Raw genomic sequence first — 14,572 nt, 5'->3', positions numbered from 1 at the left:
CCAGCATTCAAGGTGTGGCCTCACCAGTGCCCGGTAGAGGGGAACAATCCCTGCCCTGGTCCTGCTGGCCACACTGTTATTGATCCAAACTAAGGGGCTGGTGGTCTCCATGGCCAGCTGGGCACATGCTGGCTCATTTTATCAGCAGATAGCTCCTGGGCAAGGCTTCCCAAGGCAGTGAGGGTGTGAGTGTTTGCAGCCAAGCCCTTCAAGGGCTTTAGCCAGAGCTGGCTGTGGAAGTGAGCTCCTTAAGGATGTGTATTTACATCTTCCACTGACAGCTTAGGAGGCTGTGATGCTAATAAGGGATTGAGAATCTGAGCGTGGTGTCAGGCTGATCCTGCTTCCTGCTCTCAGGATACAAAGATGCTCAAACTCAAAGTGTTGATTCAACTGCTAAATAGCAGCAGCTCCACAACACAGCAGGGGCTGTGAAGGGCTGAGGGGTGGTTTGCTGAGGGAGGGTATTTGGGGCAGGAGGGAGTGGGCAGGTGGGAAAGAGGATGGAGAAGAGGAGGCTGAGAGGGGCAGCTCATTGCTCTCTACAACTCCCTGAAAGGAGGTTGAGTCAGAGGGGGGGTTGGGCTCTTCTCCCATGGAATGAGTTATAGGATGAAAGGAAATGTCCTGAGCTTGTGCCTGGGGAGGGTTAGGTTGGAGATTAGGGGAAAAATCTATACTGCTTTGGCACAGGCTGCCCAGGGATGTGATGGAGTCCCCATCCCTGGAGGGGTTCAAGAAACCTGTGGACATGGCATTTAGGGACATGGTTTAGTGGCCACGGTGGGGTTGGGATGAAGGTTGGACTTGACAGGGTCTCTTCTAACCAAACCAGTTCTGACTCTATGAAGCAGCAGGAAGCATCATTCCCACAGCCCCAGGCTGCACCAGCCAAGCTATTCTGGGCTGGGAAACTCATCCTGCCCAGGGTAGCTGCCCAGGGTAGCTGTGTACCCCGGGGACCTGCCCATTGTGCAGCCTGGGAGGGTGGCAGCCATCAGCTCAGATCTGCTCCACCTGCTGCCATGTCCAAGGAGGGTGTGGGGACTGAAGAAGCAGCACCTTGCCCATCTAACCCTGCCTGTGCTCTGCTCTCACCCCATGCAGGTGTTTCTCCTTTGGGCCAGGCAAGTTGCAGCCTCCATCCAAGAACAGTACTGTGAGAGTTTGCCACCTGCCACCAACCACACAGGTGAGTGTCCTGTGTCCTCTGCCCACCCTTCACCACCCCCAGGGGACCCCAGGTCAGGGGTGGGTAGAAGAGGGTGTAGGGGGTGGTCTCTGGGCTGATCTGCAGCTGCCTGGCTCCTTTCTGGTGGGAGATGAGCTGTGCTGAGCCTGCATTGTAGCCCCTTGCTGGTTGCAGCAGCAGCCTCTTTGCAGGCTTGGGGCAGGCAGAAGATGCAGAGCTCAAGGGAACTAAAGTTGGAGGCAAAATAAATGTCTGTGGGGCTGGGCTGGAGGGGAAAGTGGACAGAGACACTAGCCCAGCCCCTGCTCCCATGCTGCTTGTCCTCTACTGTGCTCAGACACACCAGGACCTTTGTCCTCTATGGCTACCCCCCTCTGCCAAACCCCTGCCCAGGGCTGGCAACTGGAGGTTGTGACTTCCTTGGGGGACCACCTCACCAGCAGAGTGTGGCCACCATGTGCTCAGTGCCCAACCACCCTCCATCCCCCAGTGCTCCCAGATCTGTGCCTTTGAGAACTTTGGGATGCTATGAGGAGCTTCCAGGGATGTGCCCATAGCCAGGGCTGGCTCAGCTGAGCTGGGTGAGACCAGCAGGGTCCTGGGCAGCTCACTCCTACACAACACCCACACATGAGTTTGCATCCAACTGGATCAGGCCCAAGCTGTGTTTGTGCCCAAACTGGCTCCTAGCCTGTGTCCCAGACATGAGTTGGATGCCTCCTCAGCAGTGGCAGCTCTGGTTCAGTGACAGGTTTTGGAGGAGGAAATGTGGCTGAGGGAGAGGAGCTCACAGGGACAAGGAGAAAAGTTCTTCCCAGTTCAGGGGTGCTGCAGTTTGCTCTCCTACAAGTGACTGAAGAGCAGAGTAGGCATCAAGCAGCTGCCCAGCCTGCCCCAGTGCCTGGTGCTGGGAGAAGCTCCCTCAGTCAGGGTGATGGATGGTAGTGGAGGCCAGGCTGTAGTGGATGGTGCCCACCACCCAGATCCCAGCAGCAGCAGCAGCAGCATTAAAACTTCCTCCTTAAAAACTCACAGCTTGGCAGAGGCTGATTCAGTGCCTTGCTGAGCCCAGGCCACCTTAACCCTGCAGGGATCATGCCCAGCCCATGGGATGGAAGCAGAGAGCCAAAGGGGGAGCAAGGCTGCCAGTGGAAATTGAAATGCTGATGTATTTCTGGCCCAGGCATGGTGCAAACAAGAAACCTGATCATCACTCATGTGCTCTGCCTCCTGAAGGTTTCATCACTCTGCTCAGCAAGCTGGTTGGCCTTGGCCACATTAGGCTGTGATGAATGGCATTTGTTTGCTTCTTACTCACCTCTGCTGGTGCAACGTGGCCAGCTCTGAGAGCTCTGACCCACAGAAGCACCAGCCAAGCCCTCTCAGGATGCATGGAGCAGCTGGTGGCATGACCCAAGGCAGCAGGCAGGTCCCAGAGCCCTCTTGTGCCCAACTCATGGCTTTGCCACCCGATGCTGAAACCTCCTGAGCCCAGAGGAAAGGGCAGAGACAAGGGAGAATCTCTGCCTTGGCTTTGCTGGTGGTTGTGCCATGCAGTCACTGCCACCCTCAAGCAGTGGGAGCTGCTCTGGGCTTTGTTCAGCAGGGATTTGCTAGCGTGAATCCAAGCAGGGTTTAGTGCACCTCAGTGCCCATCACCCTGGGGCAGGGGAACGCAACATGTCAGGCTCCAAGCCTTGCTCAGTCTCCAGCTCCTCCACACATATCCCACTTGTCATCCCTGGGAAACTCATTAATTTGGGATGGGAATGGCTCATGGGAGAGCTGTTTCCAGCCCGAGGTGGGAGCTTAGATCAAGAAGTAGAGATGAAACTAATTGTCTTATGTCTGCTGCTAAGTGGAGCTCAGCGCCGGCCCTCATCCTTGGGGTGCATTTCAGCCCTGCCTGAGTCAGGCAGAGGTTCCTAGGGAGGGCTATTTACAAAGCTGGAGCCTTTGTTTGGAGGCTATTTAACTTGGGGAGTTGTTAGAATGACACTAATGAGAATTGCACTGAGGCTGGGAGACTTAATTTGTTAATGTCTACACAGCCCTTGGGAAGTGGCACATGCTGAGAACACGAGCCCAGCAGTCCCCCAGCTCAGCAGGGCAGCACTGGGATGCACAGAGCAGCCCTGCCTTATGCCTCAGCATCCCTCCTCCAAAACCCAGCCCAGCGTGGGCTCTCCTCCTCCCTCGAGCCACCAGTCCTTCACTACTTAATCTCAGTGGGTTTAATGAGGGTTGGTGGCTGGGCAGTGGCACCAGCAGGGTGCCAGAGCTCTCTGAGGCATGCTGGCAGTTGGAAAGGTCTCTGCTCACAGCAGTGTGGTGGAGACAGAGCCAGGATGGGGCTCACCAGGCAGGAATTGCAGGCAAAACTGCACCCCTGGAAGCAGAGCAGCTGAGCTCCACAGAGCTGCCTTGTTGGGCTCTATCAGCAGTGCTTTACTCATCTTCCTCTAAGCACACTGTGCCCAGCACAGGGCCATGGCCCTTGGCACTCAGTCCCCTGCACAGCCATGGTGGCCCAAGCTGCTATTTCAGGTGTGCATCAAAAACACTCTGTGGTGAGCCCCTGACTCTGGCCAGTGCTGGGACCCATGCCACAGTTGGCCACTCCACCAGGAAGGCTGCCTTCCTCAGCAGCACTGAGTGCCACAGAATCACAGCATGGCAGGAGGGGGCCTCTGGACATCACCAAATCCTCTGCCAGAGCAGGATCACCTAGGGCAGGGCACACAGGAATACATCCAGGCAGGGCTTGGGTGTTTTCAGAGGTGGAGACTCCACCACTTCTGCCTGTTCCAGTGCTCCACCACCCTTGAAGTAAGGAATTTTCTCCTCTTGTTTAGATGGAACTTCCTATGGCCGAGTTTGTGCCCATTGCCCCTGGTCCTGTCCCTGGGCACCACTGAAACAATCCTGGCCCCATCCTCCTGACACCCACCCTTGAAGTCTTGATCAGCATTGCTGAGATCCCCCTCAGGCTGCTCTTCTCCAGGCTAAAACACCCCAATCCTCTCAGTCTTGCCTCTTAAGAGAGATGTTCCCTGCTCATCATCAGCAGGGAGGTCATTCTGCCCCTGTACTCTGCACTGCTTAGACCACATCTTGAGTGCTGTGTTCAGTTCTGGGCCCCCCAGTTTAGGAGGGACATTGAGATGCTTGAGTGTGTCCAGAGAAGGGCAACGAGGCTGGGGAGAGGCCTTGAGCACAGCCCTACGAGGAGAGGCTGAGGGAGCTGGGATTGGTTAGCCTGGAGAAGAGGAGGCTCAGGGCAGACCTTATTGCTGTCTGCAACTACCTGAGGGGAGGTTGTGGCCAGGAGGAGGTTGCTCTCTTCTCTCAGGTGGCCAGCACCAGAACAAGAGGACACAGCCTCAGGCTGTGCCAGGGGAGATTTAGGCTGGAGGTGAGGAGAAAGTTCTTCCCTGAGAGAGTCATTGGACACTGGAATGGGCTGCCCGGGGAGGTGGTGGAGTCGCCGTCCCTGGAGCTGTTCAAGGCAGGACTGGACGTGGCACTTGGTGCCATGGTCTGGCCTTGAGCCCTGTGGTAAAGGGTTGGACTTGATGATCGGTGAGGTCTCTTCCAACCCTGATGATACTGTGATCTTTGGAGCCTTGCTTCAGACAGCAACCACCCAGGCTGGACTTGCATTAGACAGGTGAGGTCAGCTGCATCCCAGACGAGAGCATATAGAGGCTCAGCATTGCTTGTCCCAGGTGGATGGGAGCCTGTCCCAAAGAGCTCTCAGCCTGCAGGTTGCCTCACACCAGGCATTTGTTTTCCTGATGGCTTCAGTCCCCCGGAGTCTGTGCGCAGCTGCTTCTCGCCTCAGCCTGCCACAGCGCCCGTGGCAGGGGGACAAGGTCACTTCAGCCACCGGGGCAGAGCATCCCCCCGCAGCTGCAGCATCTCTTCCTATCGTGGCAGCTCCCTGGGGAAGCAAGGGGGAGGTGAGCAGATGGGAAAGCCTCTCCTTAAGGTGCAGATGAGGCTGTTCCAAAGCAGCCCAGCAGAAAGCAGTCAGAGGAGCAAGCTGGGAGCGCTCGCAGGGCTGTTCTGTCCTTCAGAGCAGGCAAGCTCAGACCAGCCCGAGGGGGCTGCATTCAATGGCTAACAGCCCCAGCTGGTCCTGGCTGCACGATTCACCCCTTGGAGCTGTTAAACTGTTGCCACAATCACTTGTTAGCCTCAGTGCCCACTGTGTGCCCAGGAGAGAGGGGAGCACAGCTGATTCCAGCCCAGAAAGAAAACGTTTCCTGCTGCTGCGAGGATTTGGGGTTGTTTAGGCTGGAGAAGAGGAGGCTGAGAGATTTCTTTGCTCTCTACAGCTGCCTGAAAGGAGGTTGGGCTGAGGTCAGGGTTTCTCTCTTGTGATAGAACAAGAGGAAATGCTCTCAAGTTGTGCCAGGGGAAGTTTAGATTAGAGGCCAGGGAGTCAAGGGAGGTTCTCCTCCCTCCCTGCTCTGTCCTAGGGAGGCCACTGCTGGATTCCTGGGTCTAGTTCTGGGCTCTCCAGTTCAGGAGAGATGGGAAACTACTGGAGAGAGTCCAGTGGAGGCTACAAAGCTGCTGAGGGGCCTGGAGCATCTTTGTGAGGAGGAAAGGCTGAGAGCCCTGGGGCTGAGAGTCTGGAGAAGAGCAGTCCCAGAGGGGATCCAAGCAATGCTCAGCAGGAGCTAAAGGCTGAGGGGCAGGAGGATGGAGCCAGGCTCTTGTCAGAGCAGCCCTAGAGGGGATCTGAGCAATGCTCAGCAGGAGCTAAAGGCTGAGGGGCAGGAGGATGGAGCCAGGCTCTTGTCAGAGCAGCCCTAGAGGGGATCTGAGCAATGCTCAGCAGGAGCTAAAGGCTGAGGGGCAGGAGGATGGAGCCAGGCTCTTGTCAGAGCAGCCCTAGAGGGGATCTGAGCAATGCTCAGCAGGAGCTAAAGGCTGAGGGGCAGGAGGATGGAGCCAGGCTCTTGTTAGAGCATTCCCAGAGGGGATCTGAGCAATGCTCAGCAGGAGCTAAAGGCAGAGGGGCAGGAGGATGGAGCCAGGCTCTTGTTAGAGCAGTCCCAGAGGGGATCTAATCAATGCTCATCAAGAGCTACAGGATGGGGAGAGGAGAGGATGGAGCTGGGCTCTTTTCAGTGGTGCCCAGTGGCAGGACAAGGGGTAACAAGCACAAACTGGATCCCAGGAGGTTTCACTTGAACAAGATCAAAACCATTTTACTGTAAGGGTGCTGGAGGCCTGGAGCAGGCTGCCCAGAGAGGCTGCAGAGTCTCCTTCTCTGGAGACTTTCCAATCCCACCTGGATGCATTCCTGTGTGACCACCAGCAAACCTGCTTTAGCAGGGGGGGTTGGACTAGCTGATTTCTGCAGGTCCCTCCCAAGCCTTAGCAGTCTGTGATTCTGGTAGGAAACTGTGTCCTGGCACAGCTCAGCCTGAGCAGCAGCTACCACAGTTACACTGTGCTTTGGACTGGAAGCAGGAAAATCATTGCCAGCTTCTGTGTTCTGCTGTAGCCAAACTAGAAGCCTTTGCTAGGAAGACTCTGCCAGCAGGGGATTATTGTGTCTCTGCTCTCCACTAGCAAAACTCAGCCTGTACCAGGGAATCCAAGGCTCTGAGGTGACCTTACTGCCAGGATCTGAAGTGGGCTCCAAAAAAGCTGGGGAGGGACTTTTGAGGCTGTGAGGGAGTGACAGGAGTGGGGGGAATGGAGCAAAGGTGGAGGTGGGGAGAGTGAGGCTGGAGGTGAGGAGGAAGTTGTTGAGCAGGAGAGTGGTGAGAGGCTGGAATGGGTTGCCCAGGGAGGTGGTTGAGGTCCCATGGCTGGAGGTGTTTGAGGCCAGGCTGGCTGAGGCTGTGGTCAGGCTGCTCTAGGGTAGGGTGTCCCTGGGCATGGCAGGGGGGTTGGCACTGCCTGCTCCTTGTGCTCCCTTCCAACCCTGCCCAATTCTGTGATCCTGTGAATCCAGTACTTGCTGCTACCCTTGGTGATAACACAGCTCCCTCCCTGGGCCATAACAAAGTCCAAACAACCTTATGGGTCACAGCAGATGCACAAGACATGCCCCAACCCCAGTCCACTCCACAAGACACTCACTAGATACCCATGCTCCACGGAAGCTGTGCATGGATCTGTCCCAAGTGACCACACTCAGCAGCTGCACCAAATCCCAATGGCAGAAGTCAAGTTTGATGCCTTCTATTTATTCTTCTCCAGAACATCAGCAAAGACCCAAGGGGACACTCAGTGCTGGTGAATAACAAGGAGCTGAAAATTCATTACAAAGGCACTTTGCTCTCATAGCACTTAATTAGCCTGTGTAATTATTTTACATCGTGGGTGATGGAACTGGAATGCTTAGGAGGATTGCTGGGGGTGGGGGTTTAAGGACTGGACTCTTACAGAGATGGTTAGGAAGACCCAGAGCTGCTGAAAGCAATACTGGAGGTAGGATGTGAGTAAGGATCTAAACAGCACAGCTCCTCCCAGCCATAGTGGTTACCCAGCCCCGAGTCAAAGAGGAAGGAAGCAGCTCCCCCACCCCAATTTCAACCCCATGCTAACAGCAATTGGCCCCCAGTGCCATTTCCCTCAGTGCCTCAAGGTGTAGCTCTAGCACTTAGCACCTGAAATCCACCTCAGCAGCTGGGATCTACCCCAGCTTGGCACATCAGCACCTTCAAATAAGAGCATCCCCTCAGAAGCCCTTCCTCTGAGGCAGTGAGGTGTGAGAGGGATCCTTCTGCTCCACCAGTGTGGAGGAGATAGCTGGGAGGGACAAGCCCTGTTTGCATGCTGGCTGCAGTGAGTCTGTTTTGATGAGATATGGAGATGAAGCTCTGATTACCAAACACAGCAGGGACACCCTCAAGGAGCCAGACACTCAAGAGGACATGACAGAGATAATTGTGGTTAAGAGCTCAGGACAGGTAGAGATATCAGCTAACAACTTCCAGTTGTTCTAAGCCTCCTGAGATACTTCAGCTCAATAATCTCATCACTCCCAACCCTGGGAGTGAGCCTGAGAGGATTTCCTCCCTCTCTCCTGGCCCCTTGGCACAGTTCAAAGGGGGGAAGTCTTCACTACAAGCAGCCAGAGTGTCACTGGGGGCACAGCAGCAAGCTGAGATGCAGCATTGGTGCAAGGCTTTGCCTGGTGTGGAGTGAGGGCATCTTGACTGGCACAGCTGTAGCAGCACAAGCTTTGCTTTGCTCCTGTTCATACCATCCTAACAACACCTTCATGGCACAATAATGCTTCAGGCTTCTTGGCTTCAGCTCCAGAGCACTGTGGGCACACTCTGGTGGAGATAGAACATGATAAACACAATCCAGCCACTTCCATAGGATCACTGAATCAGTCAGGGTTGGAAGGGATCACAAGGATCAACCAGTTCCAACCTCCCTGCCATGGGCAGGGACACCTCACACTAGAGCAGGCTGGTCAGAGCCTTATCCACCCTTAAACACCTCCAGGGATGAAGCTCCCAACACCTCCTGGGCAACCTCTTCCAGGCTCTCACCACCCTCATGCTGAAGAATTACTTCCTAACATCCAGTCTGAACAAAAAAGCTGGGGAGGGACTTTTGAGGCTGTCAGGGAGTAACAGGACTGGAGACAATGGAGCAAAGCACCAGAGGTGTGCCCCAGGGACCAGTGCTGGGCACAGTCCTGGGGCCCATCTTAATTGATGATGTGGACCAGGAGATTGAGTCTGGCAGCAGTGAGTTTGCAGATGACACCAAGCTAGGAGCAGCTGTGGAGCTGTTGGAGGGTAGCAGAGCCCTGCAGAGGGACCTCGCCAGGCTGCATGGGTGGGCAGAGGCCAATGGGATGAGATTGAACAAGGCCAAGGGCAGGGTTCTGCACTTTGGCCACAGCAAACCCAAGCAGCACTGCAGGCTGGGGCCAGAGTGGCTGAGAGCAGGCAGGCAGAGAGGGAGCTGGGGGTGCTGGCAGAGAGGAGCTGCAGAGGAGGCAGCAGTGCCCAGGTGGGCAGCAGAGCCAATGGCATCCTGGGCTGGCTCAGGAGCAGTGTGGGCAGCAGGACAAGGGAGGTTCTTGTGCCCCTGTGCTCAGCACTGCTCAGGCCACACCTGCAGTGCTGTGCCCAGTTCTGGGCTCCTCCATTGCAGAGAGATGTTGAGGTGCTGGAAGGTGTTGAGAGAAGGGCAGCAAGGCTGGGGAGGGGCCTGGAGCACAGCCCTGTGAGGAGAGGCTGAGGGAGCTGGGGGGGTGCAGCCTGCAGCAGAGGAGGCTCAGGGCAGAGCTCATTGCTGCCTGCAGCTGCCTGCAGGGAGGCTGTAGCCAGGTGGGGTTGGGCTCTGCTGCCAGGCAGCCAGCAACAGAAGAAGGGGACCCAGCCTGAAGCTGTGCCAGGGCAGGTTGAGGCTGGATGTGAGGAGGAAGTTGCTGGCAGAGAGAGTGATTAGCATTGGAATGGGCTGCCCAGGTTGGTGGTGGAGTCACTGTACCTGGAGGTCCAAGTGCAAGGTCCTGCTGGGGCACTGAGTGACATGGTCTCGTTGGCTGGGCAGGGCTGGGTGCTAGGCTGGGCTGGCTGAGCTTGGAGCTCTCTTCCAACCTGCTCAATTCTATGATCCTGTGACTGCAATCAGGGCTCTGGGTGCAGGTAGGAAATCCATTGACCTTTCTTGCTGTAAAACTGCAAAGACCAAAGCTGCCTTTGCAGCCAGTGGGGATGGGAAAGCTGGAGCAGGCATCTGTAGAACCTGGGAGAATAATCCCTCTGCAAACAGGGATGGGCCTCAAAGCAGAGAGAGGAACATTTAACACTGATACATCTCATTTCCATACTAAGCAGTGCTCTGAGTGCTGGGAGCTACTGCTGCTGGGAAGCAGCTGCAGCAGACAGTCATGCTGGGCAAACTGATCATTGAAGCCCTCCCAGCACTGGCTGCCTTCACTGTTTTACTTAACTCTTCACCAGCAGGAGATTGTTTTTCGTTTGCCTATGTGCTGGTGAGAGCAGAAAGAGCAACATCTGTTTGCTGCAGCTTTTCTTCATCAAGCAGCTCCCAGTGTGAGCCTGAGAAGGACATAAAAGCCACCCTCGAGGTTACCAACTGGTGGGACAGACCTCGACATGCTGCCTGCAGCAGTGCTGGGGAAGCCTGCTGGGTGAAGGCTCAAGAACTCCTACAGCCTGCCTGAGCTTGACCTCAGCTCACCCAGCTGCAGGCACCAAGCCTGAATTTCACCTGGCAGCACAGCACTGTGCCGTGGGATAAGGAGGGGGCAGAGCATCTGGTGGTGCTGCTCCACCTTCACTCCACCAAATCAGTCACAGAATGTCAGGGGCTGGAAGGGAGCTCCAAAGCTCAGCCAGTCCAACTCCCCTGCCACAGCAGCAGCACCTGGAGCAGGTCACACAGGAACACATTCAAGCAGGTTTTGCATATATCCAGGGAGGGAGACTCCACAGCCTCCCTGGGCAGTCTGTGCCAGGCTCTGCCACCCTCACAGGGGTAAACTCCTCCTCATGTTTCCTCCTCATGCCTCAGCTTCCACCACTGCCCCTTGTGCTGGCACTGCCATCCCCCAGCAGAGCCTGGCTCCAGCTCCTGCCACTCACCTGCACATCTTTACCAACACTGCTCAGGTCACCTCTTAGTCTCCTCCTCTCCAAGCTCCCAGCCCCAGCTCCCTCATGCTCTCCTCCTAACAGAGCTGTTCCATTCCCTTCAGCATCTTCGTGGCTCTGTGCTGGACTCTCTCCAGCAGTTCTATGTCCCTCTTGCACTGGGGAGCCCAGAACTGGATACATCTCTGCAAGACCCTTGCACTCAGTTTGCTATCTGGGGGACGTCCATAGTGCTTTAATGGGGGAGTCCTCAGCATTAAAGCAAGTGCCTTGGGGAAACATGGAGATATGGAGTCCAGGCTTGAGCAGAGGCATAGCAGAATGATGCCTCCTTGGTCTGACCTCCTCATTTCCATGAAGCTGCCTTGGATTTGGTTGTTAGTGGCACTGCTGTAGGATGCCCAAGGAGGTGGCAGGATCATCATCCCTGGAGATGTTCAAAACCCATGCAGACATGGCACATGGGAACATGGTGATGACATTGCTGTCTGCAGCTGCCTGCAGGGAGGCTGTAGCCAGGTGGGGTTGGGCTCTGCTGCCAGGCACCCAGCATCAGAAGAAGGGGACACAGTCTCAAGCTGTGGCAGGGCAGGTTCAGGATGGATGTTAGGAGGAAGTTGCTGGCAGAGAGAGTGATTGGCATTGGAATGGGCTGCCCAGGGAGGTGGTGGAGTGGCCGTGGCTGGAGGTGTTGAAGCCAAGCCTGGCTGGGGCACTTAGTGCCATGGTCTGGTTGGTTGGGCAGGGCTGGGTGCTAGGTTGGGCTGGCTGAGCTTGGAGCTCTCTTCTAACCTGCTTGATTCTATGACTCTATGGTTCAATGGCCAGGGTGGTGTGAGGTCAATGGTTGGCCTTGATCTTAGAGGTCTTTTCCAAGTGAAACAACTCTTGGAGTCTATGATTTGCTTGACTGATGGACATGTCCACTGCTGCTGACCTCTGCCTCTGCTGACTTTTAGTTAGTAAAGTGCTCCTGAGCAGTCTGCATCTGTGCTCCAGTACAGCTCCTGAGATGCAGGAGGGAAACTGAAGCATGAGGGAATGAAGAAGTTTGTGTTCAGCCCCATCAGCCATGGGGAAGGGTTTAGATGACTGCACGAGCTGCTTTGGACATTAACACTGTGCAAGCTCCACTTTTCAGGGCTGGGTTATTCCCAAGTGAAGCTTTTCCTATTCCAGCTTTTCCAACATCTTCTCACCTGGGTGGCTAACAGGGAGAGAAGCTGCAATTTAACTTGGCCCCTAGTTGAAGCAGTTCCCAGCTGCCTTTTGTCCAGCTGGATGAATATCATCATAAGACTGGAAGCAGGACCTTCATTTCTGGTGACCTTTTATTCCTCTGTCAAATCTGGAGACAAAACAAGTGAGCAGCTCAGCAAGTGCTGATGGGTGCAGATGGGCACAGGCACTGCACGTGATGAAGTGCTCCTTGCTTCCTGAGGAGTACAGGCTTAAAACAGTTAACTCCAAAGGAAGGTTGCCTCAGCAACCATCCCCACTAGCAAAGCTGAAAGCAAAGGTCACTGTTAGAATTAATTCCTCACCAGAAGCTCTGGAAGGCAGAGGGTGAGGCTCACCAGGCTCCCAGGCTTCCCCAGCAAACATGCTTGGAAGTTGTCTCTTGCAGCTATCTATGAAGAAACCTGGGCAGGCTGCAGAGGTGGGCACAAGCCAAGCTCAGGAGGTTCAACCAGAGCAAGTGCAAGGGCCTGCAGCTGGGTCAAGGCAATGCCAAGCACAAATCCAGGCTGGGCAGTGAGTAACTGGAGAGCAGCCCTGAGTAGAGGGACCTGGGGGTGCTGCTGGAGGAGAAGCTCAGCAGGAGCCAGCAGTGTGCACTTGCAGCCCAGAGAGCCAAGCAGAGCCTGGGCTGCAGCAGTGGGGCTAGACCAGGTGATCTCCAGAGGTCCATTCCAACCCCCACCACGCTGGGATTCTGTGAAAGGCATCCAAACAGCAACCACAGTCTGGGTGGAGAGGAAACACTGTGTTCTCACACCCCCAGAGCTGTGAAGCAGGGAGCTTTACCTTAGCAAATCACAGAGTCACAGAGTGGCAGGGGCTGGAAGTGACCTCCAAAGCTCAGCCAGTCCAACCTCACTACCAGAGCAGGATCTCCTGGAGCAGGTCACACAGGAACAGAGCCAGGCAGCTCCCTCCCCAGAGAGGGAGACTCCACAGACCCCCTGGGCAGCCTGTGCCAGGCTCTGCCACCCTCACAGGGAAAAAAATCCTCCTCATGTTTCCATGGCACTTCCTCTGCCTCAGCTTCCACCACTGCCCCTTGTGCTGGCACTGGCATCCCCCAGCAGAGCCTGGCTCCAGCTCCTGCCACTCACCTGCACATCTTTATCAGCATGGATGAGGTCATCTCTCAGTCTCCTCTTCTCCAAGCTCCCAGCCCCAGCTCCCTCAGGCTCTGCTCCTACCAGAGCTGTTCCATTCCCTTCAGCATCTCTGTGGCTCTGTGCTGGACTCTCTCCAGCAGTTCTATGTCCCTCTTGTACTGAGGCCCCAGTACTCCACAACATCTGTCTCTGAGCCAGCAGCACAAACTCCTCTGAAGGCATTCAAGATTGGATGAGGCACTTAGTGCCATGGTCCAGTTGACTGCTTAGGGCTGGGTGCTAGGTTGGGCTGGCTGAGCTTGGAGCTCTCTTGATTCTGTGATTGATCCTGTGATTCTCTGGGCCTCAGGAGTGGCTTGCACTGGACTCTACCCCTTGCAGGGTCTGCTTCTCACCCATCTGCTGCCCATCAGGGATTGTTTGGTAGGGCTCACGCTTCCCAGCTGGCTTTGGGATGCAGCTAGGCCAGATTTAGCTTGGGTACATGTTCTAAATATACACAAACTGCACAGAGAAGCAGCCTGCAATCTGGCCTACCTAATGCCTACGTTAGCACACTTGTGTAGCTGGGAAAGGCACATGAGTCCTGCCTGGAAGCTGAAATAGCAGCAGCAGGCTCGGGAGTTTTCTTCCCAGGAAAGGCTGGAAGAGACCAGAGGGAATGGCTGGGAAAGGGATTCTTGCAGCCAGCAGATGTGAGAGGGTAGGAGGGGCTGTGGAGAGCATCCCACCAGCATTAGGCTGCTGTCACCACTAAGGGCAAGGCAATAGCTGGCTTATTGCTCTGTCCTGGGGCTTGGTCTCAAAGCCACAGCTGAAGAAATGAGCATGGCTGGAAGAGCAGAGCCAGGGAAGCCCAGGCTGGCTGGGGAAGCCAGCTCAGAAAAGCAGGCTTGAGCCAGAACTGGGCTTATCCCAGGTGATCAGACAGGACCAGGGCAAGAGCCATGGCTAAGGGGATCAACCAGCCCTTGGGAAGGGTTCACATGACCTTGTTGAATAGAATAGAATAGAAATAGCATGGAATGGAATGGAATAGAATGGAATGGAATGGAATGGAATGGAATGGAATGGAATGGAATAAAAATGGAATGGAATGGAATTGATGGAATGGAATGGAATAGAATGGAATGGAATAAAAATGGAATGGAATGGAACACAACACAATGGAATGGAATAGAAATACAATGGAATGGAATAGAAATGGAATGGAATGGAATGGAATGGAATGGAATGGAATGGAATGGAATGGAATAGAATGCAATACAATGGAACGGAATGGAATGGAATTGAATGCAATACAATGGAATGGAATGGAATGGAATAGAAAAATAATGGAATGGAATAGAATAGAACAGAATAGAAGGGTTTAGGTTGGAAGGGACCTCAAAGCTCAGCCAGTTCCAACCTCCCTGCCA

General features: G+C 55.0%; 1 protein-coding gene across 1 annotated transcript in view; it reads left to right on the top strand.

Moving 5' to 3' along the window:
• Window positions 1-1,101: 1,101 nt before the first annotated feature.
• CRHR1 (corticotropin releasing hormone receptor 1) overlaps window positions 1,102-14,572 on the top strand; it is a 32,447-nt gene continuing 18,976 nt past the window's right edge. Inside the window, exon 1 of the mRNA XM_064174341.1 lies at window positions 1,102-1,192. Coding sequence (XP_064030411.1) covers window positions 1,102-1,192 — 91 coding nt within the window. The remainder of the gene's footprint in view (window positions 1,193-14,572) is intronic.

Source organism: Pogoniulus pusillus, chromosome 40 (genome assembly GCF_015220805.1).
Source record: "Pogoniulus pusillus isolate bPogPus1 chromosome 40, bPogPus1.pri, whole genome shotgun sequence".
NCBI classification, from domain to species: domain Eukaryota; kingdom Metazoa; phylum Chordata; class Aves; order Piciformes; family Lybiidae; genus Pogoniulus; species Pogoniulus pusillus.
This window is presented reverse-complemented; position numbering and strand designations above follow the sequence as displayed.